Genomic DNA, 26,303 nt, shown 5'->3' with positions numbered 1-26,303 from the left:
AGTGGAGATGCTACAGATTAAAAAATATCTTTATGCAGGAAGAAGCCCTTTGTAAACAGAGGTAGCTCAGCACTGACCAGCCTTGGCCTTAGTTTTAGGTGCTTTATGGCGTTCCTCAGCTGATGCATTAAGTCCCTTGGGAGGACAAACTCATGAAAATACATAACCTTAAACTTAAAGGACAGAATGGTCTCCAAGCAAGGAAAGACACAAAAGATCGTCTTTTGAAACACGACATCTAAGCAAGTCATGAGGTACAGTGAACTGTTCTTGCTTTACGGTGCCAACATTTATCAAATAATAATTTACATTACACACTTGATACAGCTGAAATAAAGTTGTCACAACTGAAAACCAAACATGCTTTCCTGACGTATTTCATTTATTTACTTGTCTCAGCGCTTAGATACCAGCGTGAGACCATTACCCTAGAGGAGTGTTCCTTTTCCTTGACCTTATCCTTAAGTAGGCATTGTGGCACCTTTGCCATTAGAACGTACTTCAGCAAGCTCTTAGGGCAAGAGGAGGAATAAAGGCATATGAAAAATTCAGAACAAGAGATTGCAAGCAGGAAAATAGGTTGCTACATAGTGATTACGTGGTCACCACTGGTGATCACAAGTATTAAATATTTTATATTTTAAAACATTTTTAATGTTTACCTTTAAAGTATATGGACTGAAGTTTAAATCATTTGTTTCTAATGAAAAAAATACTGTCTTTAGTTTATCTAGTTAGACAAGAAGACTTTGCAGTTAACCCATCTCCATCATTATGTTGTTGCCTGGTTTGTTTCAAAGATTATGAAAACTGAGGAATATGTACAACATAAAGATTTGACTAAGGATTTGTTATAATAGATTTAGAGATGTTAGAAGTCCTGTGAGGTGTGAGCTAGACATTTTGCTAACATTTTATTTTTCTATTTTACGTATCCTAGGATAGATTTGATTCTTGCAAAGTTGTTTTTGATTTTTTTTTTCAGATGACTGCTTATGACCATCTGTGAGTTAATCGGCTCTGGCGAGGTGAGCGCGGTTTATGCCATGTCCTAGTCTGAGCAGAAGAGTGGGCTGGCAGCGGGCTTGGGAGCAGCTCCAGCCCTCCAGCTGAGGAGCTGGGTATGCCTGATGGTTGCAGAGACCTACGTGGTGGTGGTGGTGGTGGTGGAAAGGGATAGTTGACATTACATCCTACTATGGGACAATATTTCTAAGGTACAGCACCAGCAAATGCTTAATTTCCTTTTGTTTGGACTCAGGCTACAGAAGAGACTAACACACAAAAGATACTAAACATATTTTTCATCTTGCATTGCTCAAACACAAAAGGACAATGTAACAAACAGCTGTACATCGCTGCTGCGGGGTATCGCAAAGTTATTTACAGAACCCCATCCACAACATGTTTTTTAAAATGTTATTTTTCTTTATTGTTTTGTACCCCAGCAGAGTACATTTGTATCTAATAAACATTGAAACACTGAAAAAAAATATTTTTTCTTTGCAATGTGTGATCTGAAAAAAAATGTGGTATGAAAACTTGAAATCTTTCATGTAATTATCCAACTTGGGGCATTATTTACAAAGACACAATTGTGTCTCTGTAATCGAATTATCAGTGAAACCGTTTGACTACCATGACTCAGACCTCCAGTAGTCACAAGATTTGCTTAGATTATAAAGATTAGAAAACAAAACTAATGAGAAACATCCACAGTCTCCATTGTTAGGATTACTCTGATACTGGAGAAAGGGATTTTGACTGGGAAGGCTCTGAATACATGGTAGGGGCACATCACCAGTCGGTTGCACGATCTCTGTCCACTCATCTATGACCAACAGTGGAGTGGGGAGCTGGGGATCAGCCTCTTCTCACAGATAATTAGTGATAGGAGTAGAGGGAATGGCCTCAAATTGCACCAGGGGAGCTTTAGGTTGGAAATTTGGGGACATTTCTTCTCAGAAAGAGCAGTCAGGCGTTGGGACGGGTTGCCCAGGGAGGTGGAGGTGTCACCGTCCGTGGGGGTGTTCAAGGAGAGGTTGGTCGTGGTGCTTGGGGACGTGGTTTAGCGGTTGGACCAGATGATCTTGGAGGCCTTTCCCAACCTCTTCAACCTTTATGATTCCATGATGCTCTGAATTCCCGAATAAGCCGAGGACACACCCCGCTGCGGGGGGACACGGGGCCGCTGCCGTGAGGGGACCCCGGCGGGGCAGCACCCGAGGCGCAGCAGCGGGGCTGTGCGGGGGGAGCCGCGGCCCTCAGGGCGTGAAATACCGCCCGGGATCCTCCACCTCGGCCCCGCCGCTCCCTTCGGCCATCCCCGTGCTTCGTGTTCACCTCACGGAACCCCACAGGGGGCTCGGACCCGCCCGGCAGCGGGCAGGCGGCAGGCTCGGGGGCCGCCCCTCAGCCCCCGGAGAGCCGGGCACGGCCGGCGGCCCGAGCAGGAGGCGGCACCGCCCGCTTGAACCGGAACCGCTTGGCGGAGGCCGCCCGGGGCGGCTGCTGCTGCTGCTGCCGCTGCCGCTGCGGCTGCCGCGGTGCCGAGGGGGTGAGGGGGGCCCGCGGGGGCGGAGGAGGAGCGCGGCGGCCCCGCCGCCCGGCGATGGGGCTGTGCCTCGGCCGGCCCTGCGCCGCCCGGCCGCGCAGCAGCGCTTAGCTCGCCCTCCGCTGCCGCAGCCCTCGCCGCGGGGCTGCCGCCTCGGATGACCCAGCGGCGGGAGCCGCCGGCGAGTGCAGCCGCAGGGCGCCGCAGCCGCCGCCTCTCCCCATCCTCCTCCTCCTCCTCCTCCTCCTCCTCGCCCATGGCCGCCCGCCGCCGCCGCTGCTGCTGCTGCTGCTGCTGCTGCTGACCGGCCGCCCCTCGCCTCCTCCCCGGCCGGGGTGGGCTGGAGCCGAGAAGATGGGGAACACCACCTCCTGCTGCGTCTCCTCCAGCCCCAAGCTGCGCAGGAATGCCCACTCCCGGCTGGAGTCCTACCGCCCCGAGGCCGACCTGAGCCGGGAGGACACGGGCTGCAACCTGCAGCACATCAGCGACCGGGAGAACATCGACGGTGAGGGCGGGCGGGCGGCGAACCCCGGGGGGCTCCGCTCCGCTCCGCTCCCCCCCCTCGCTCCCCGTCCCCTCGCCCTGCCCGGCCGCGGTGTCCCCGCGTCCCAGCCCCGGCCGTGTGGCGCCGGGGTGCGGTGCCCGAGCCCTGCGGCACCTCAGCGGGGGTGCTGGGGGACGCCTGGGCTGGGCTGCGCGGAGCCGGGCCTGTCGCGACTGTCGCCTGTCGCGCATGTCGCCGGCGGCGGGCAGAAGCCGCAGGGGCTGCTCCCCCGGCCCCTCAGAGCAGGAGGAGCTGAACCCCCTCAGGCTGTAGGGGCCCCGGTTACCGGCAGCACTGACCCCACAGCCTCACCTGGGGAAGGTCAGCGGCGTCCCGGGGCAGTGCCCACGCCAGGAGGAGCGACTTTGCCCGCCAGGGTTTTTATTTTCGTAGCTTATGTGATGGTGGTTTTAGTACGGTTTTGTGCTAAGCCAGTTCCTGGCACTGGGGAGGTTGTGAAGTCCCTGGTAGCGGATGGGTGCCCGCTCTGGGTAAGGTTATTTCTCCGAATTCTGGAATTCGGTCCTGGAAATCGGAATGTTTTTCAGATGTCTTCGCTGCACGCAGCTGAAAAATCGGAGTGTAAGAGGATCAGTAGGTGGAAAAAAATACATAATGGTCTGCTCTGAGAAAGTCAGGGAAATGAAAGAAGCAATTGTTGAGCTCTGAATGATGAATTCTGCCAGCAGCAGCGTTGTCCAGCGTAGCAGCGTGCATCTCTATCCATACCGACAGATCCTGCAGTAAAGTTTTTGGTCAGATCAGTGTGGGTTTTGTGCCTTGTTCTTGATGCCTTTTTTTTTTTTTTTTTTCCTCCCCTGGATGGGAGAAGGGCATAGGTGAAAATAGTAAGGGCACATGTGCTTGCTAAGGTGTGCACACAATGCAGATAACTTCCTGTAGCTTAGTGGTTATATCAAGAAACAATCTGTGTTGGGTGGTTGTTTCGTGTGTTGGACCAAGGCACGTGTCTGCTCTGTCTCTTTAAACTGTGGTATGTTTCAATCCTGGGGTGGGATTTTTAGTGTTCTAACAAGTTACGTTTTGTATTAATAATTTTTGAATGTTTGTTGTTGTTGTTTGTTTGTTTTTTGTGTGTGTTTTTGCTTTTCGTCCAAGACTGCTGTTGGTGAAGTGCCATGTTTTCAAATGGGCAAGCTGTCTGATTCTTGAAAAGAGCAAACAATTGCAAGTTTCGTTTTTGTGCCTTGCTCTGATCTTGCTGCTCTTTATGGGTAGGGGCCAGGAAATAACTTGTCACTGAGGAGACTGGTGGTCAGTAAATGCGTGTAGACATGAAACAACTGGAGAGAGCTGGGTAAAACAGCTCTTTGGAGTGTGCTTTGTTGCAGAGCTGCTACCCTGGAGTCATCCTCACTGCAGGTCTTTTAGTCAGAGATGGCAGGCTGATTGCTAAGGGTAGTAAGAGGATACTGTGTTTCTGAAATTTTATTTCTTGTTAGACTACCTGTTATGTTTTCATGGTCAGGTTGCTTGAAGTTGTACAGCACACACATGTTCACAGACGAGTCATGGGGGTGAAAGAAAACTTCTTAACAGGGAGCTATAATGATTTTTTTTAATAATTTTACAATTGCATGAAGATATTTGAACAATGGAAGAACAATGGCCTGCTTATCTGTGTCATGCAGAGAAAATGCTGGATGCTGATTCCTTGATATTACCACAGATCATGAACTATTTCCAGGAGTTTCTCGAATTGCAAGTGTTTGCCAAATGTTCTTTTTTTTTTTTTTTTTTTTAAGCAAGTGATGATAGCAACTGATGCACTGAACGAGAACGTTTCTGACACTTTACTTCATATTTATTTTTCCTGCTGCTCTTCAAATGGGAGCCCTTCCATCCAGCCCGGTGCCAGTGACAGAGGCTGCCAGGCACAAGAAGTGCAAATTCACGTCTCTGGCGAGCCTCTGCTCTGTGAGCGCTGCTTCCAGGAGCTGAGCAGTCGTGGCATGCAGCAGCTGAGTTAACGTGGTTCATGTGGAAGTTGCTTTCATGCTCATGTTCAGCAAAAGTCGTGACACTTTTTTTATTTTGGAGTGGGTAAAGCTGCTTGAATAGAACAGGAACTTTTAAAGCCTTTAATTCACTTGTGAGCCGTTTCTGAGTTCTTAAGAGATGGGTGGTTTTCCTTGTTGCAGACCCTGGTTCTGGGAGTATCAGAGGGAAAGGGGGAAAAGAGGGAGGAGTGACCCAGCTCTAACAATGGTTTAAGTGGAACCGTTAGTAGTGGTGGAAGTGGAACTGCTTGAAGTTTGCCAGTGTTAAATACCTTATAAAGAAACATTTGTCAAATCTGCTTTCAAGGTTATGCCTTTAAATCGTCTCATCTGATTCAACCCAATCCAGTAGCAGCTTTTCAAAGAATGGTTGGAGGAGTTCTGCTGCCTTAGGAATGGGTTTTATAGCAAGATATTATCTCTGTGTCAGTGGTACCTTGTCAGAAAATCTCCATTTCTGTAATGCTTCACAACTGTTTATGAAGTGATACCTGAAAGAGAAGGGAATTTTGAAAGAAGATAGAATGGGAGCAATTTATCAAATGACTTATGCCAGAGAATGTTAGTGGTGGATTTATCTCTCTTTTACAGTCTTTTATGGTTTTTCCTAAAATTTCTAAAAGGTAACTGACTTCTTTAAGACTCCACACATGCCCAGTTGACTCTCTCGATAATGTGTAGTCCTCAGGATGCCTTTTTTTTGTACAGGCTCATGATAGCAAAGACCACCCAGCAGATTTTGACTTTTCTCTCTGGAGACAGAGGAAGAGGATGATGGTAACATACAGTTCAGAGGTTACCCACCCTTGGCAACCTGCTCTGTTTGATGATGATTATTAAGGGGCAGCTTCAACATTTTTCAGTGCTTCACATTTAAAAATCTACTTCAAGAAAATTCTGGTGGTAGGTTCGAGGTTTGCAGGCTCCTAGTTCCCTTAGCCAACAGGACATTGCTTTACAACAGTGTTGATGACAGCAGTAAGTAGAAGCAGTAGAAACCTTGACATTTCAGGTTCTGTGTCTCATTTGTGTGTAAACATCTGCATGTGCATGCCATGGAAGTGGCTGGGCTGCGTGTTTAAATCCTGGCTAGCTGGAGGGCTGCGGTGCGGGCTGCGCCTCATTCTGTACCCCAGCAGCTCGCCCAGCCAGACCCGCTGCTGCCTTATCTCGTGCAAAAGCTGAGCTGGAAAAGGGGGCTGTCAGGCGTGATTTCCCTGTTGGGGGCATGATTTCCATAGTAAGCTTCTCAAGTAAGGAGCTGTAGGGACGTGACACAGGATATCTTGCCACAGATAAGATGGCATGAAGCGAAGCTGCTCTACCTCATAGTTAAATTGGGCAAAATGAGGCTAGCTGGAGAGTTCCTAGGCCATTGTAAGGGAAGATGGTACTTAATGATTACACCCTCCACCTGTCTCTTCCTTCCCTCTCCCCCCAAAAAAAGACCCTATGATTTTTTTTCCTCTTTGTAAACTCCTGCTAATGTCACTAGGTCATTTTTCATTGCTAACTCAGATAATGTCATCCTGTGCAACTGGGCATCACAGATAAACCTCTTCAGCCCTTTTCATCATGTGCCAGTCATGTTAATTTTTTTGCTGTATAATGCACAGACTACTAAGACTGGACTGTTTTTTTTTAAAGCCCTTTTTTGTTCTTTTATTTATTTTTCCCCACCCTCTTGAAAATAGCATGTGGGAATCCCTGAAAAGAGATTATTTAGCATTTGTATATCTCCATCTTCAAGAGCTAGGGCATGATGGGTTGCATGTTGTGAAGGAAATGACTTACAGTCACAGGAGTGAAGATAGGAGCACTTCAGAAGCAAATTAAAGATTAATAATTTGTTTTGCATGGACCTTCCTGGTAACATCTGGATCATAACAGGATAGCCCTTCTTTTTTTTTTTTTTCAAAACAAATAGTGTGGTTTACATGAGAGTCTCTTTCAATAATCTTCTTGCTCCTTTGGCCAGAATGCGTGCACAGAGGTGTCCATACACTTTCCTATACTGTCGTTTGCGTTGTGCTTCTAAACACTTGTCGGAGGTCATGCACCAGAGTACCACAGCAACCTGGTGCATTAAAAATCAAAAAGAACCTGCCATGTCCCACCTCACCAGGCTTCATCATATGCTGCACACTGCATGTGATGCATACGTACCTCACAGCTTTCTTTTGTACTTCACTGCCACCCTCATCTGTTTGCTGGGGTGTTCCCTGCTCCTCAGAGAGGCACCATCGTGTTGAATAAACCCTTCCTAAAACCTCACTTTTACATCATTCACATCAAATCAGTTAATTTACACCTTTTATGAAGTGAGTATCTTAATATTTAGCAGCAGAAGGTTTCAGATGCACGCATGCTAAGGCTAATCATATTTGAACTTGCTGCTAACTAATTTTATTAGGGCACTGCCATCTGATGAAGACTTTCTTTGAAAGTGAGTTACACGAGATCAACAGTCTTGGCTGAGTAAATTGGTACTTGAAGTAGAACGACATGATTTAAAATTATAGGTCTCTGAAAATGTAAAGGACTGCCGTATTTTGTGGTAGGTTTTTTCCTTAGATTTTACATGCAGTAGGAATAATGTATTAAAAAGAAACAGAGCTGCAGATCTGACTTATTTGTCCAAAAAGCAGTCCTGCAAGTTTGGCACCCACATGTGGTGGGACGCTGCTTCCTGAACCACATGAGATGCTGGGTGCATGTTTGCTGGGTGCATCTCGCACCTTCCCGTGAGTACCACTTTCTCTCTGCTGTCTGCAATGAGTCACGAGCTTGGAAGGTGACTAAGTGGGAGTACCCAGCATGGCTGTAGTGGCTCTTGTTTTGCCGGCCAGCTGCAGATCAGGCATAGCCTAAGTACCCTCCCTCTGTATCTTTGCAAGCATATGAAATACCTTTTACAAACTGACGGTATAAATGCTGAACAGCCTTCCTCTGAGCTTGCTATGTACAAGTGAATTGGATCACTTTAGCTACTTTAATTTTCCTTTGAACTTGGGTGATTAGAGTTTCTTAAATCCCATTAGTTTTCTGTGTGCATTCTGATATACGGGGTGATCTTTTTTTACTGTGTCCTACTGAATATCTAATACATATATTCTATAAATCTTTGAAATGTATGTGAAGTGATTGTAAATGCTAATAAACTTTTAAAAGTTAATAATTTGTTATTTAGACAAAATATACCTAGTAGTAGGCTTAGGTATTGCCTTCACTGGAGTAGTTACCAGTTCCCGTGTATCTTCTGTAGCAGTTTTGTCTCCTTACAGTCCAACTTTGAAAGCAAATACTCCCAAATTGCCAAAATGAGCTGTTGGCATATTTTCATGTTCCTCAAGATGAAACTTCTTGCAGAAGTTGACCAAAATTCAGAGATGGATTTGTTTAGCTCAGCTTAAACTACTCCTGTTGCCAAGTAGGTAGGCCCAATGTGCCATCATAACTCCCCCAGCCAGTTGGGTTTGAGCATCATCAGCCCTTGAGTTTTATCTGGGAGAATTAACTAAAACTCAGAGTGTTCCCTAGCCCAAACTGGGGAAAGAACAGGAGCACCGGTGTCCTGAAGACTGGTCCTTGGCTAGTATCGAAGGCAGCCAAGGAGCTGTTGTTGGGGTATTAATGAGAAATCATTAGTGAAAGCTGGTTGGAGAATTTGCTTGAAATCCTTTTTATTCTTGTTTTTCTTAACTGATGTTCTTTACTTCTCTTGTTATTTCTTTGCAAAGGGGTGCTGTTTCTGTTAAGTGTGACAATGTGACAGTCGTACTGAAACACCTCTGCTACCCCATCAGAGATGCAGTTTGCACTGCAGAATCACCCTCTTGTCTATAGCTCGTGATGAACAAAACATTGACAAAAGCAATGTTTTGTTACTGAGCGGCACTTTACTGCTGTCTTTGTTAGAGTAAAAATGCTACAGAAAACTGTAGTATTTGAATGCTAAGACAAGTTTATGGAGCGGAGCTAATACTGAGATTAAAAATTGTGTTTCACCTCGTGTAATACTTGCCACACTCATCTCCACTGTGCTTCTTCAGGGGAAGAGCATCTGCACTGGCATCTCTGTGGATTCATTCTCTCTGCAGAAGTCAGCCTTCAATTACTCATTCATAACCTTCTTTGAAAAGTAACACCACCCAGCTTCAGTTTAAAAACAAAAAATAAAAACCAAACAAACAAAACACCAAACCTTTGAGCTCAGGCTATTTGCTTGTTAGTTTCTTTGTCTGCAGAAATGATTTCATACATCTGTGGCTGAGATCCCAAAGATACCAGGTTAAAAGTGAAAAGATTTACTTTCAACAGCATAGAAATCAATATGAGACTGTGTTGAAATTTTGAAAGCTCCTTTTCTTTGCTGCATTGGTATTTCAATAAAGGTGGGGGTTGATGAGTTGTTATTCCTGAATCCACGTCTGAACATTTTTATAAAGCCAGGCTACCCCAAATGTCATGTATAAGGGGCGTTGTTACTAAATGAAGGTGTGGAGCTGGTGGTACAGAGATCCTACTCTAGTTTTGGAGAAAAACTAGCAAATTATTGGTATGTTTAAAGCTGTTCCTGGTAAACAGTTTATCCCTGCACACGAGTACTGTGAGGAGGGCTATGTTTTTGTTGCCGTGTTGTCGTGTTATGACATCTTACCAAATACTTATTACTCTCTTTGTTCCTGGAAAGAATGCGTTTCTTTTAGATACTGAAAGTAATACTGCGTGAGGAAGAAGCTATACTTGATCAGGAAAGGTGTTTTGAAATACTGCCCTACATCTGTTTGTGTCTGAACTTCCTAGGGAGAGGGCAATTTAGAGATCACAAGAGTATGTGAGGCTGTGCATGTGCAGTGACTGGCAGGAGTTATGCTTCTGTGCTTGCAGTTTTTAGTCTTTATGAATAGTTCCATTTTCTACCTCATTTTGTCCTCTTTTCTGCCCTTCATAGGGAAGGAGGTTGCAGTACTTGAAGATCCAAAGTTTGGGAGTTGTACCTGGTCCTGACCAGGACAGGACATACTTACCTGCTTTGGGAGCAAGGAGCTCACAGGCTGCAGTCAGGGAGCTTTACAAGCACTGATTACGTCTCTGAGCCACTAAAATGTCTCTGAAATGATGCAAGTTGTGTAAAGACCTCGAAGAAGGCCTCCCAGAATCTGAAAGGAATTAGAGCTGTGACTTGTGGGCTGACGGTCAGAGCTTTACATCCCGTCTGTTCTTGTCTGTGTGTTTTACCAGCCTGTGTACCACTGAGATCCAGTGAACTGTGGTCTCTGGTGTCTGCCAGCCCCCACTTCCTCCTCCTCAAAGAAAGCTGTTAAAATAACCAGTGTGGCATACAGGTTAGAAGAAAAAGAAGTGTTATGATGAGGAACATACAGATAATTGTCATACAAATTTAGATTTCTAGATGATTGGTTATTTTACTGCTGTAGGATTGCAGTCTCTGGTATGTCACCTAGTATCGCACCTGCTATGAGTCAGGACATTTATCATCTATTCTGTTATCTATTTGTTCTGTTTCCTTTTTATTTTGGAGGATTTTGGAGCAGACTGATTTTCATTAATTAAATTTATGAAGCTATATAACTGAGATCAGCAGAGACAAATTCAGAAGGGTGAGTCTGGTTACTGCAGACCGTTTTGCCTAGTCATTCAGAGCATTATTCCACTGTATACTTCGAGAGAGGAAAAAAACAAACAATTTCAGATCCTATCAGCAAGGATTTTATTTCTAATTGCTCACACAATTTCAACTACAGCTGTAGGCAGGGCCTTAAAGCTACGGGATCCCCAGGCTCATGAAGTTTGTTGAGAATGATCTGACATGAATTTGAAATTCTCTCCTCTTATTGCCATTAAAATAGGTAATGCAATTAACCTCTTGGCATAGGATTTCAAACCATGTATCTAGACGACTAATGTTACTGACTATTAAGTAGTAATCAATCGCAGATTTATTTACGTCTGAAATGAATGTTTCCTGAAAAGAGATTCTGAAACCAAGATAGAGGAAGCTTTCTTCTGATGACTCTTTTGGTATTTCTTCCTACGTGGTTCGATGTAGTGGATTTGAGAGTCACATGTTAAAATAGGCATCAAGATAAAATCCATCATGAGGAGTGAGTGATGAGATCTTGGGCACGTCTCTGCTGTAGGCCACGTGGCCACCCTACCTGAACGCTCCTGTGTAGCTCTTGGTAGCACTTCCTTCTCCAAGCTTTTTGTTGTGGCTCTTCCCACCTGACAGAAATCCATATGCATTTTATTCAGTCAATGGACGTTGAAAGGGGGTGAACAGTTTGGAAGTGCAGTTAGATTTTAAGCTTTCAAACAGTGTTGCCTGCAGCTAAATGTCCTCTTTCCTTTTACAATAATTCATTTGCGATGCTCAGTGTCTGCTGTACTGCAGATGCACAGTTATCCTCCCTGTGCCACACATAGGAAGAAATTGTTGTTTTACTGGGAAGTATGTGTACTCTTTCTGGGGTTAGGTAAGAGAAGGATGCCTTTAACTGAAGTGGTCCTGGAGATCTAATCTGTGCCAAAAACAGTGTGCAGAAGGAGAGCTCTAACTTATTGTTTTTGGGAAAAAAAAAACAAAAAAACAAACCAACGCCACCTTGGAAAGCTAGAACAAATAAAAAAATTACAATTCTTTATTTAAGCAGTGATGTGAATTCCACATCTAGGAGCGTGTTTCCACTTGGCAAAATGGATATTTAAGTGAAAGGGATGCTGCCAAGTTAAATTTAACTGGAAGCGAGTGTTTTGTGAAAAGTAAGCTTTCAACCTCAAGTCACGTTGAAAAATATTATAGTAAACAGTTATTTTTATAACAAGTGGTTGAATCACAGTTGATGTAACCCAAACACTGCAGCATTATGTTACTACATGGGAACCTGAACTTACATTGAACAACTGCTCTTACATTTTCACATATCTGGTTGTGGGGGTTCCTTCTTTATTTTTAACTTTTGAATATAAGCTTGCAGCCCAACAGCACTGAAGTTACGTGTAGGTGTGGGTGGTAAAAGGAGAGAGCGTAAGGGAGCACATCAGTGGTTCTCTTACCCCCTGATTTTGTGTGGATTTACCTCTAGATGGGTTCATACAGATAACAGCGTTTGTTACTCTAGAACAAAATGCACATAAATACTGGCTTCTACAGAGCGATTGCTGAGGACGCAGCGAGGTGCAGAGCCTGGAAGAAGTCACAGCCCCAGGAGGTTTGGTACGAGAAGATGGGAAGGCAGCTGTGCAGACCAGGTCCGGGCAGCTCGCTGCTGGCTCCCTTCCCCTGTTCCTGGAGGCAGCTGGGGAGCTGGGTGGTGTGAGCCCAAACACCGGGTTTGTCTTTGGGCTGTCTGTGAGCTTTAAGGGTTGGCCCTTGTGGCTTCTTTGGAAATATAAACCAGGGATAGGTAGCAGCCTTTTTTTTCCACTTGCTCTTTTTTTCCCAAACTCTTTTTGATGTTTCTTAGTGAAATACTTATACCTAAGATATTTGTATTCAACAAATATTTTGGAAAATACCATTTAAAAAGTAAAATATTACTCTTTTTTTTTTTTTTTTTTTAATCATATTGCTGGTATAATCTTAAACAAGCTTTGATCTGAAAGAGAAAAATTTCATTTCAAATACTGCCCTCCTCCATCTTTTCAGCTTTAATGAGACTGATTTTTCTGCCTTCCCCCATCCCCTTTTTTGTACATCTCTGCCACAGTCTGCAGTACTTGCCTCCTGCCAGTGCTTTGCAGCTCTGCTTTTTTTTTTTTTTTTTTTTTTACCCCAAACATACCCAAGTTCCTGCCTCTAATCTCATTGCCTTTTATTTGACCCCTTCTGTTCTGCTGTGCTTTTTGAGCTATGAGAAGTGAACAATACATACAGTGTATTTCTAGGGCAGGGGTGGTGTGATGATTGCAGGATGACATAACTTGCAGTGTGAATTTCAAAACCCTGTTTTATATTTTGTCATGTTTGCATTTTAACATTTGCTGTGCATTCCTAGTTCCTACCTCCTCCTGCATGTTTTACAGCCAAGCAGATAAAATAAGCCTTACTGTTTTAGATCAGCACAAGTTACCACATATAGGTAAGATACCTATAGTTTTTTTCCTGTATCTTTGCACTTAAAGTGGCATTGAGTGTGTTTTTTGATCTTAATTTTCATTTTGACTTTTGGAAATGTGTGCTTTGTGACGAGTTTGTGTCCTGGATTACAGTTTGGGATTACAAATACACTGCGGTGCTTGAGCTGTAATTCTTAAAATACAGGCTGAGGCTGTGTAGATTGTTTCTTCCCAAATAATAGTGGAATACATATACACTACTTTTGTCTAAATAAAAAGCTGCAGAGAGATTTAGTTAGTAACAGTATTAAGATTTGCAATTCATGGAAGAAAATTCTTGATAATTAGCATCTCTGTAATTGATGCTCTGCCCGTGCTTCAATGTGTCCAGCTGTATGTAAATCTTCTCCAGCTACATATTTGTGCATTTCTTTCCCCATGTAAATGAGGAATCTCCTTGGTTTCTATTTGGGGATCGGGACCCGATGGATTTGGCATTGCCTAATTGAAAACCAGGATATGTTGCCAAGAAAGGATTTTCCTTCTATTCAGGGAGCGGGGCGGCGTGAGCTCCAAGCTCGCAGGCGTTTCCGTGTGCTCCCCGCCTCGGGGGCAGTGAGCGGGCAGGAAGGTTTGTAGTGCTGCCCCGGTGGGTGTCTGGGGTCTGGCTGTACCTTCAGCCTGGCCCTGGCTGGCTGAGGAAGGATGGGACCACATTTACATCTCCCACGTGTGGCCTGGGCCTGGCACTGTTCCTCCCCATGACTTTCATCGGTCTGAGGCTCTTGTCTGTGTGATGGTTTGGTCTGAGGCTCTGTAGGGCAGAAAGGCTCTCCAGCCTCTATCTGCTTTTTCTCTTATTTTCTGTTATTTGTAGAAAGTTCCTGCAATGGTCACGAGTGTTTCCTGTGCCCTACTTGTGGCCATGCCGTCATCTCCAGCAGGCAGCTCCTTCAGCCTAATCACACTACTTGGCCCTGTACGCCCCGTGTTAAGTCAGCACGTTGCCACATGCCATTGTAGCTGTGTCACTTCACTGGTCTGATTTATGTGACAAAAGTGAATGGAAGCACCAGGATCTCAGGAGAATGTGCTGACCTACCCGATCTGGTGCCAGTTCTAATGTGGGGATTTTAATCCCATTTTTCATCTATGCAAAGTAGTTTTGATGCAGGTATACCAGTTGCTAAAGGTAACCTATTAAATACGAAAATATATGTGTGTGTGTGTGTATGTGTATCTCCTGATACAACTCTTCGGCAGGGAGTGTGGAGCAGTAAATAACTAACCCTGTGAAGCTTCAGTTCAGCAGTGCATGTAAGCTGTATCCTGAAGCCCATTGCTTTTATCTCTAAGGATATCAAAGCACCTGAGCTGGCTCTTATCGTGCAGTTAAGTCCTGTGATAAGTTATTTGCTAAACAGGGCCTGTGTGAGAATAACACTTGCTAAAATAATTGAGAGCACGAAGCTTGCTGCTGCAAGATGCTTAGCATTCAGTTGCCTGTTCAGCAGGGCACTTGTGGAGAGAGGATCCTGCATCTGATTTATAAATAGCCCGATTAACTTCCTCCTGCTTGCTACGGTTCTCTTTCCTTAAGTATCTCTGGTACTTTTTTATGATATCCATTGGAAAATAGCAGCGAAAGTGTATGCTGATGCCTTCTAGAGAGGTGGTAATATGTAGCTGGAATCTGAAAAATACTTTGAGCCACGAGCCTGTTTGATCTCTGGAAAAATCTCTACAGCATCTTTCAAGTAAAGGCCTGCCAATATTTGCTTGCTGTTTGGAGAGACACCTAAGGCCTGGTTCGGGAAAGCAGTTCTGTGTCATTTAGCAAATAGTGTAACCTCTGCTTATCTGACTGTCTGGGTCTCTTTCTTTGTTCACCCACTATATTTTCATTGGACCCTGATCTTTTGTCTTTGTTTCTCTCTTTGCGGCAGGGATTATTGTTTTGCAACAAGTAAGCTTTCTTATCCTAGCAGGATGAGGTTGTTACCCAGGACTGGGTCATGATAACTTTTTTTTTTTTGCTCCCATAATAATAAATAAACTCGTGTTTAAGTGTATTTTCTGAATGGATCTGAAAACAGATGGGAGGGATAAGTCCCTGTTTCTTTATGATAATGTATAGCACTTCGCCTCAGGCACGTGCCTATCTTAAATATCTAACACATTGGTAGTTAGCATTAATTATTTCCATCAGCTTCATTCTTTTAATTAAAAGGAATCATTATCATCTCCATGGTGGTATATTGATGTAGTAAACAGTGGAGAATCAGAAATGGAGGTTGCTGTGATGAACAACATTCCTTCTGCATTTATGCCTCTGCTTATTAGTCTACTGGTAATGGGTGGCTCCGTGTGTTTTCAAGCTCAGACAGCAGCGAGGAGATGTCTTCAGCTCTCTGTTTACCAGAAAGATGGAATTAAACAAAAAGGATTGATGAGATTTAGAAAGAAAGCTGAAGGAGATTTTGGATATTAAGTAAGCTGGCAAATACCGTGCCTGAATCTTGGGAGCAGGATTTATTTTTAAGCTAATATATGTTCTCTCCCACTTAATGGATTTTTTTATTCCCCAGTTATAAAAGATTTTTATTTTTTAGTAACAGTATTTTGATGCTACAAGCTAGCATTAAAATTAACAGTCGGCATCTGTCAAGCAAAGCAGTCTCCATGTCAATAAGTAGTATTTGGAAGACAATTAGAAGCCCTTGAAACACATCAGAAGATGTGTGGTGAGTGGGTAAGGAAATGCTGTACAATTTCGTTGTACATTTGTGTACAATTTCATGTATAATTCATTGGTACTACAGACTCTAGGTGCAATTTCAGTATCCCTAATTTTTTGCATTAAATACCATTCTCTCAGATTTAAAACTCACTTAGGGCCGTGTACTCATCTGTTGTGAAGGAGCTTAAAGGAACTCAGTGGAACTGCATCTAAGCAAATCTGTTTGTTTTCCAAGCTGATGGATGGACACAGCTCTTGAAATCAAATCCAAGGTTTGAGACTTCCTTCAGCTTGCCTCAGGTTTGTGGACTGAGCATTTTTCTACCAACATAAGCCCTGTAGAGTTAATTTAGTTCTTGTAGTAAAATTGATGCAGTACATTTTATTTGTGGGAGTGTAATTTACATGTATGGATATATAAAAACTCCACAACAAAAAAAAACCTTTCTGTAAAGAAAATCAGGGATTCTGTGTGAGTGTAGATGCAGGACATTGAGTTTCCTGCCAGGAACATGTAGCTGAAATAGAGCTGGTAACAACTCAAAGACTTATTTTGCTAATTTCTTCATGCCTCTGTACACTGTACAATTGGTCTCCTCAACTTCTATTTTTTCTTCTCAAAAAAAAAAAAAAAAAAAAAGTGAAAAACACTGAATGGCTGCACCTAGAAAATAGGTGCCTTTTTAATTTTTTTCATCCTTAGTCCATGGGTCACAGAAGTTTTTTATTTTCACCACTCACAGATGGAAACTTTTCTTCTGAGCTTCCTGTGGAGGTGTGAAGGACGCAGCCTGAGAAGTGCCTCATAGAATTTGCAAGGTGGAGAGCGCGTTGTATCCTTGTTAGGGTGGTTGGTTGGGCCGTAAGTAAGACAAGATCAGCAGCTTTTCTCTTCTTCTGAACATGAATTTAGCATTAAGTGATCTGTTAGACTTGCTTCTTTCTTTCAGAGGGATGTCGAGCTGTATCTCTACTTAGAGCTTAATTTGTAGTTGCTTTGATAGTAGTTTCAACCCTGAGCTGTGGAAATCCTTCCTCATCTTTTCGAGCTCCTTGTGGGTTTTAGCAAAGGGTGGAATTTTTCTTTCTCAAATATTTTCTCTGTGAAAGTATATTTAGAAAGTAGCTTACCAACTGCTCTTCTGCCTCCCTCTCTTCTTGCACACTCTGGGTCTGCTACTTGCCTACGTTATTTACTGCACAGCATTTGCTGTGTGTATACTGTGCTAAAATATTCATGATGTAAGACTGACTTTCAGAAAGGCAAACCACTTGATTACCCTGTAAGGCTAAAAACAAATGCAAATTAAGACTTCTTTTAATGTACGTGTATATATATATATATTATTATTATATGTATATTTTTTTTAACTGAGTTTTACCTTTTTCCAACTAGTGCCTTACATACTTGCCTTAAAGTGTTGCATTGGACTGTAGCAGAGAATTTGAGAAATCCCACAGTTGGTCAAACCAAATGGCTTTGACAGCAGCAGCTGCTCCAGGAATGTGCATAGAAACATCTGTAGCGTGCTGTGTTAGATAAAGAGCCTTACAGGATTGGAGAATACCTGGAAGCATTTAAAAGACATGGAGATGTAATACAATTGTATTTGGATGTGGAATTATTTTTAAAGAAAAGATAGCCTTAACCTTTAAAAAAAAAAAAAAAAGCATGAATGTTGCATGTTTATAAACCTCTGTATTACATTTGTATTGTGTCTGATACAGGGAAGTAAGTTTGTTCATGCGATAGTTTTGGAGCACACTCCTGTATTTCCCAGGCAGGAGGGCATATGTGAGAGTCCCAGAGAAATATGCAGGTCTGTGAGCAGCAGACGTGCTTAGATACTTGATACTTTAATTTTTCTGGGCTTAGGCTATGTTGATGGTCTAAGAGAACACTGAGGAGTTTTCAGTGTCAAGTAAAATGTTGAAAAATACATGTATTTTTCTTCTTTGCTTAATATTTTTCTTAGATAAAAAATTTAGTTCTTAAAGACAATCCTCACACACCAAGAAGTTTCACAAGGACACACAAATCAAGTTGTAGTTTCAATGTGAAATATGATTTTAGTGCTGCAGCATTGAAATTCTATGCCCTTACAGACTGAAGTGTGCTTTTGTCCTTAGAGAGAGCATGGGGTCAACTCATCCAGAGTCAGCTACGGAAATGGCTTCCCAAAATCAAGTTTTTAGTTTACTTCAGCACTCACTGCCTTATAATTTCTGAAGGAGAAAGGTCAGCCTGATGGTCTCACTAGTTCTTTTTTTTTTTTTTGCAGAGCATGCTGGAGGGTGAATTGGGTATTACGTGGCATGTAAATACTGTTTGGGGGGAATGCAGGAATGCAGTATGTGCTCTAAGTTCTGTCTTATTAGAGCAGGTTTCTTTAACTAATAATGTGCATAGCAGAAAAAAAGAATAGAAACACAAACTTGTGTTAATAAATAAATTTCTGCTGCTCTGTGTATTGTTTGCACACGAAATTTCTGCTGCTCTGAGCATTGTTTGCACACGAAAAAGAAAACTGGGTTAATATGGAGAAATGCTTGCTACAGGATAAAAGGAAGTATTTTCTTCTAGAAGAGGTGTCTTCTGCACTTGATTATTTAGGCAGCTTTAGTAATTATAAAAAATACACACTTGAAAGGTAAGGAAAATTCAGTGGTTAAGCTGCAGTTAACCATGTGGGTAGTCCACATCTCCAAGTGGGTGTGCGTATCAAATCTGACGATGCCTTAAAGCAATATATTGGGGGGTGAGGGGTGGAAATCTGCCCTCACCCTAGCCCCTGCTGCACGTACTCACAAGACAGATTCAGCGCGGAGGCAGGACTGCAATCGGAGACCACAGCCAAATGTGTTCATACATTTGTGGCGTTAGTGTTTCAGTTCCATTTCTTTTCAAATGAATAGAAGAACCTTTTCAAAGATAGCATTTCAAGAAAGATTAGGCTTCCAAATACTGAGCTGAGCATAATCAGCAGGTGACATTTGAGACCGTAATTTTTATGTATTTTAGCTAAAGCCTGTCCGTAGCACTGATTAAGAAAATGCTTCTACTCTCCCCTCTTATTTCAGAAATACTGAGTAAGCTTAAAAAAGAAAAGATTTAATTTCTGTAGAAGTCTGTTCCTCTTGAAGTCTAATGCAGATCATGACAGATGAAACCTACAAAGAGCTCCCCTGTCAGTATTTCTGAAGGTGCCCCTGATCCAGCTCAAATTCTGAGGTTTGAAATCATCTCTGTTTTTAATATAGTTTTATCTTAAAGACCTCCCCAGTCATTCCTAAAACCGCAGTAAGGTCTCTGTGTTGCTTAGTGCTACGTTACAGAGTCTGGATATGAAATTAAATAGGAAGTGGTACAGTGATGATTCTCTCTCTCGTTTCTCTCTGATTGCTGCTACCCACTGCTGCCCACTTCCTGAGGCTCCATGCAGACCTTGGATGATCTGATCTACCTGGTTCCTGAAAGTAAAAGCTGTACACGTGCATGACAAACAACCCTTTGGAGGTCTGCACCTTCTCGTGTCTGCAGATAAGAGAAAACGAGCTGCCAAGTACCTCCCGTGCCAGCGTCCAGTGGCATGAAATACCACACACCAAAGGGCATTTTAGCACAGTGGCTTCTGCCCAGTGTTGTTCTCTCTGTGCCTGACACTCATTAGGTGTGTTCCGCAGTGGTAGCTGGGTCAGGGGCAATGTACAACACCCATACTGTGTTTCTGCTCAGAGCTGGCTAGATTTAATTGGTGGACGAACAGTCAGAGTCCACTAACAGCTTTAATCTTGCTATTTTTTTTTTTTTTTTAAACTGAAATTGCTCTGTGATGGGCACTGGAGCTCTAGCTAGGCAGGTGGAAAGACTGCAGAAAGGAGGCCTGTAGGTTCAACAAGTGCAAGTCCTTCTTCTGGCATTTACCATCTCAGTTCTAACTTTGTCAGTAAGGAGTGGAAGAATATTGCTCTCATTAAAGAAGAATACTTTCAAGGAAGTGTTAATATTGTTAATTCTGGTTTGTGTTTGTTCTTTCAACCCCATCAGCTAACCAAGATACATACCCCTTTTCTCTAGGAGGCTGCTCTTCTGTCATTTTGATCACATTAAGTTAGGCCTCAGCCTATTAGTAAGTAATTCCAGTTGTATCTGTGTTTCCATTCAAATACTCTTCATGGATTCATGACTAATTTTCATGCTTAAAAGCATGTTTTCTGTTATTTATGAGCATTGCTTATTTTTGTTTCACTTGGACTTCCTTACCTTTTGCTGGGTGCTGCATAGAAATCCCTGCAGACTGCTGAAAACTTGTCTGCTTTCTAGATGGCTGTTCTTGTTTTCCCTTGCTCATAATAGTTAAATATTCTGCTTTTGAAATGAATAAATTTTCAGAAGCTTCTTGTTAAAATTGAAACCCTACCAATTTACTTCCAACATGTTCCATTTCAAGTGTTTTTTTAGAGTCCTCTTGACTATTTCTGCTATTCTCTTCTCTGTTGCTATGTGAAAAATTTATTTCTGCACAGGGCAAACTCACTGTTTGCTGATAAGCTCCGCTATGGTGTAATATGCTCAGTCTTAACTTGTATTATTTAGAGTAATCTTAACAACGACAGGCCTCTCATATACCTATACACGGTGTTAGATTAGGGTATTATGCTTATGTTACAACCATGTTCTTAGATAAGGGTTGTGAAATCTCATATTTAAAATCTCCGTGATTTTAATAAGCCTGATTTGGGAGTTCTGGTCATTTATACACTGCAGAATGTTGAGAACTGTAGGATACAAGAAAAACAGAGCAAAGATGTACAGACGCCAAAAATACTGTCAGGGTGATTCTAAGCAATTATATAAGGTCTTTTTCCCTCTCTTTCTTCCCCTCCCTCTCTGTTTGTGTATTACCTGTAGCTTATTAAATGTTCTATAGAGAAAATTAAGGTGGATTAATATTTCTAGAATAGACACATCACCTTGAAATTGTGTGCTAGAAATTGAGATGAACAGTGTATTATATTAAAAAACTGTTTTGAACTAATAAATACTTTTTAATTTTGATTAAAGAGTTGGTGCCTGTGTTTGACTAATCATGTAAATTAACTTTGTTACAAGTGTGAATTGGTTATTTTCACTCATAATCTGGAGATTAGTTACCTGAAATTAAAAATGATTTAAGTAGTTTCCTTATATTACTAGTTTTGCATGGAGAATTCTGCCTACACAGTTTGAAAAAGCCGCGTGTGTGTGCCATTTGTAAGAAGAGTTAAATTAGTGTAAAGGGGATCTCCTTTTTCAAATAGTTTTCTCATTCTTTTCCATTGTGCTTTGCAGTTCTCAAAGTAGACATCCACAAAGAGAGGAATCAAAATCTCCCTGTAGGGAATGCAGCTCGTTGTATCAGTGGTAACAGCACCAGCCTGTTTTATTCTCGTAAGTTGGAGAGGATGTGATGTCTTAAGAGACAGGCTTATTATCCTGTTGAAGTGCCTTGCTGGGATGGCACTGGAAAATTAAAATACAAGAAATCAGTCTCTAAAACCTCTGTTGTAGTATTTAAATGTGCAAAAGATTTGACTCTGTTATGTTCCTGCCTCCTTTGGAGAAAGAAAATGATTCGTTAGTCTTCAAGCATATAACGGCCTTTTATTTGCAGGGATTTTCAGATAGGTTATTTTTAGTGAAACATTTATCAAAATCACGTCTGTATAACTTAGCATTTAAGTGTTTTAAGTGTTAGAAAATGGATTATTTTTCTTGGGTTTGTATTGATCAACACTGCTGTTGGAAGGTATTTTTGCCCTTAACAAAGAAGCAGAGTTTCTCTTTTCAAGGAGCTTTACCTCTGCCTTAGTGCAGATTGTTCATTTCATAGCAAAACCGAAGGCAGAAGAGAAATGCAAGTGTGCTGAGAAAAGAAAAGCTTCAGGGTTAACTCTGGTATCTGTGGGCACATCGATCCTTTTGAAGAATTTTCTTTGTGTGTTTTGTCTAGCTCTAATCTTTGCTTCTGTTCTGGAGAAAATTTACTTTGGAGTAATGAAGTTCTTTAACAGATCATTTTCCTTTACTAAATCAATTATTTACTGACTTTTAAAGATTCTATGATTTTGAAAGACCCAAACCCTGATGCTAATTCCAGATAAACTGGTGACACCTGTGCTCATTTATCTCAACACTGTAATCCCGTTCAAAGGCTTGAATTTTCCTGTTTAATCTGCAGGATCACATCACAGTGTCTCCTTTCAAAGCCATTTCTGCGTGCTCTGAAGTTGATTGCTGATACCATCTGAGGCCGTGCCAGGCTGGAGCCTGATGAGTTTTTATCACTGTCTGCCATAATGTGCCTATGGTAGGCAAACTTTCTGGTGTAATTATTTTAGTTTTGTATTCTAACAGTACTGTGCCAAGCAGTTTTTTTCTGTGTAGCCAATACAAATAACCAATAAGTAACCAATACAAAACTATAACTTCACAATAATGTTTCTTGTGCAGCTGATATGAAGCTGGACTTCAGAAATGTTTAGGGTTCCCCATATCAGAGCCTTTATCAGAAGGGATCAATACAGCTTCTAAAGTTCACATAAAACAAAAATCCCGAGCCAGTTATATCTTTTGGGGGAAGGTGAATGGATAACTAGTAGAGGGTGTTTTATGTTCTAAAGCAACACTTGTCAATAGAGTGTGAATAAATAATTTCTAGCTGATGCTTATCTCTCAGATAGAGAATTGAAATGTCCATTATGGGGGCAAAAGTAGATAATGCCCATTAAAAATATATGGCAAAAATGATAACAGGTGTTAAAAATTCTTAAAACACTTTATTTGTTTATTTGTTGTTGTTGTTGTAATTTGTTTTGGGAGTTGTAAAACAAACAGGGATCCCAAAACTGTAGAATGAAAGTAACCTGTTTGAGTGAGCAGCAGCATGTCACTTTCTTAAAAGATCAGTTTCGTGTTTAGTCATCAGTGTTCTTTTCTGTTTGTTAGAAACATTTGAGGACTTTTTCAGAGGTATATAACACCTGCAATCTGTATTTACCGACAACAACACTGTTAAAGACACACAGCAAAATGAATTTGCAGTTCCTCTTATCTCCAGTCTGACTTGCAGAGTTGGCGTGTTTCATGCCAGAACTTGTTTAATTCTGAGGAGCTCAAGGAGTTAGGGCCCTGTTAATCTTTCCATTTCAACATCAGTGACATTTTTAATGGTTTGATTGATCATGTATATATATGATGGCATGTTGTGTGCTGGGAGGGCTGAAAGCTGCCAACAGGGAATTGACTGAGAAGGAGTATTTTGAAGTAATTCTTGTTACAGCTCAGGCTGCTGCGAAATGGATTGGATTTTAGCTGGTATAAATTGAGATATTGGAGGTCTCTAATGGTCTCAGTCTTGGCTTTGCAAAAGTGAGCATGGACATTCACTAAATAAGTGGTTAGAAAGAGCTGTCTGAATCGTAGATGGCTTGTGCAAGACAAGAAAGATATGAGTAATGCATTGTCTCACCTGTAGTAACGAATTTAATGGTATTTTCTTAATCTTCCTAAAACTTTTTCTCTGGTTTGAGGGTTTTATCTTATTTTATTTTACCTTTTTTTTTTTTTTTTTTTTTTTTTTGTCATTGGTTTGTGTAGGTCAGGGCTGCCTAAGGTTCCGCCAGGCCTAAAGTACCATGTGTGTCTACCTGTGGTTTGCCTCTGGCTGCCCTCTTTTCTGAGGACCTTGCAAAGTTCTGGCCAGCTCTTGGCCAGTTTGAATACGTAGTGGTTGAGGCCATGTCACGTGGAGGAGCGGTGTGTGCCCTTGAGTTCCTCAGATACAGTGCTCCTATATATAGGAGCATTGTGCTGCACCTGTGTAGAGAAATAGGAAATACTCTATGTGGTATGTGTACTCCACAGCTCAGTGTCAAATCGTTATTACATACCTGATGCCTGAAGTCAAATTTCATTGCTGTAATGTACGTGTTTACTCATTTAGCTGTACTTAGAATTAACTACACTTCATGTTCTCTGAACTGATTTGGCTCACAGGAACATTTTCTGCTTATTTTGTGTTTGAAAGGTCATTGAAGTAAAAAACCTCACCCTTGATTCTGTTGCCATTGCAGTGAAATGTTTGGATTGTGAATCACATGCGTGCTGTCACCTTTGAGTTGCAGTTCCTCTCCCCCAGTCATCCTGCCTTCCGAAAACAGGAGTGCTGCATCATCAGGTGTCAGGAGGCATCCACTGGAGATCTCTGCATGGCCTATTCTCTAAGTTTGACAAGAATTTTTTAAGAATGAGCAATTTGAAGCAAGGATCAGTTTCCCAGGGGCTAGTAACGCTGGGAGGCAAGTGCCTGAATTCCAGCCTCTTTATAGTTGTTGAATTTCTACCAGTTTATATAACCGTGGAAGATCTACTTAAAATTATTTTCTGGTTGTGTAAATGTTTATCTTCTTTCTGTAAATTCATTTTTTACGAAATGACTTTGGATACATTTCTCCGTTCTCTCCCCTGCTCCAACAAATCAACCCTCTCCCAAACTGTATGCATTTTAACTTTATTTTTGATTTCAGGTTTTGTAAGAAATAAATTTTTTTCAATGCTACGGTGACAGTACCATTACATTTTAACTTCCTGGTCGTGCTTCTCTTGGCTGAGTGCTTTGTGACAGGAACGAAAACCTTCATCTTCGTGCCTGGCTGATCAAGCGTGCTTACCCGAAGTGAGCTGGTAGCCTGAGGAAGCCCTGCTCTGCTTCTTAGGGATGTGCTGAGTGCTGATGCAAACCTTGGAGACTTGTGTTACAGGGCAGCAATATATCCTCATAAGGATATATTGGGTGCCCAGGGGCATGTTGCATGCTCTTGGAAGGCTGTAAATACTTTCCCCTGTAAAGAGGCAATATATCTTGGAAGTGGGAAGACACTTGCCAACAGGAGGTGTTTGTCTGGAGAGCTTTCCTGTTTTGGCATGTTTGTTCAAATGTGTGACCTTCTTGCATGCAAATGGTCACCCTTCCCCGTGTTTGCTCTTCCCTGTGCTGAAGTTTGTTTTCCTTCTGAACTGAAACGAAGCCAAGTGTTGATTTGGCTGTCTGTCTTGTAGTTGCAAGTTCTTTTTTAGTTCGCCCTCTCCTCTGGTTTTAGTGTATAATTTCAGTGCTATTGTGATGTTGGAGGAAATAAAAATGTAAAACATGACTTGTTTTGTTTGTCGGTATGAACACAGCTTGAATTTCTGCATCTGAAACACCCAACCCTCCTTGGCCTTCTCTTTTGTCCTGTGGTTTTCTCTTTTTGGCCTTCTCTTTTGGCCTTCTGTTTTGTTCTGTGGTTACTTTTGTCATTAACAGTGGATTGACAGCTTTGTCCTCTTTCAGGTAAGATAGCAAGCAGGTTGGTAACCCAACGAGGCCTACAGATGGAAGCCAGAACCTTGCATGTGGTGATTTTGTTTCGTTCCTTTATGACTGTTGTTCTTTCTGGTAGAGTTGACAGAAATTAGTCAAATTGCAGCTTTGCAGCCAGACCCGTTTATCAGGGAGGTAGCGCTTGTGGTGAGAGCAAGAGATGGGGAGGCGAGCGGAAGGTCATGGATGGAGAGGGAAGAGGAGGCCATTTTGTGCAGAGGAGTGGCAAGGCTGGAGAGGGTGTTGAGCTATTAGGCCAGCCCTGCAAAGCTCAGTGCTTTGCTCTGAGGACTAAAGCAAAGTCCCCACAGGGACTTTTTTGGGGGGTGGAAAGAATGGTCTCTAACCACGGGGCTGCGCTGGAAATGATGGGGAAGAAAGTGGAGTGGATGTGAGGAAAGATGGGAGGGAAGACAAAGATCTCTGGGTCTCTTAGCTGATCTTGTCACGAGATTGCAGCAGACTTTAGCAATCTGGAGAATTCTTGTGTTAAACTTCAGTCTCTTGAAGGGCTGGCTGTCCCAGCAAGACCATCCCTGTGAACCGAGCAGAGCAGTACCACTGGAAGTGTTCGGGCCAGTTCATCTTTGAGGCAGAAAGGAGGCAGAAAAATTAAGCTGAAGCCTGTCACATGTTTGCTTACAGTTTTTGTTGCTGTTCTGCAGTGGAACTGGTGGAGAAAAACATACAGTATTTTATACCGCAGTGTGTATTTGAGTCTGGCTGCGATGAAGGAAAAGCTCAGTAAGTCACTCACAGCGTGCTGGAATGCACTGCAGAACAATTTCAGGATAGGTTCATAAGCTGCAGAAGTATCAGTTTCTGTTACCGCTCCCTGATGAGTGGTTTTCAGCTGACTGTTACGGTGTACCTTACTTCAAGTCTGCCTCGTTTCCTGTGCAAAGCTGAAGTTTCTGAAAGAGCCTTGTATGCTTGAAGCATTTATTGGTTCCCA

General features: G+C 42.3%; 1 protein-coding gene across 1 annotated transcript in view; it reads left to right on the top strand.

The window, feature by feature from the left end:
* Positions 1-2,711: 2,711 nt before the first annotated feature.
* CCNY (cyclin Y) overlaps positions 2,712-26,303 on the top strand; it is a 123,000-nt gene continuing 99,408 nt past the window's right edge. The window contains exon 1 of the mRNA XM_084282790.1: positions 2,712-3,062. Coding sequence (XP_084138916.1) covers positions 2,909-3,062 — 154 coding nt within the window. The 5' untranslated portion in view covers positions 2,712-2,908. The remainder of the gene's footprint in view (positions 3,063-26,303) is intronic.

Source organism: Netta rufina (assembly GCF_964035555.1).
Source record: "Netta rufina genome assembly, chromosome: 2".
In the NCBI taxonomy this organism is placed as follows: domain Eukaryota; kingdom Metazoa; phylum Chordata; class Aves; order Anseriformes; family Anatidae; genus Netta; species Netta rufina.
The sequence above is the reverse complement of the archived record's forward strand: the minus strand, read 5'-3'. Positions and strand labels throughout refer to the sequence as shown.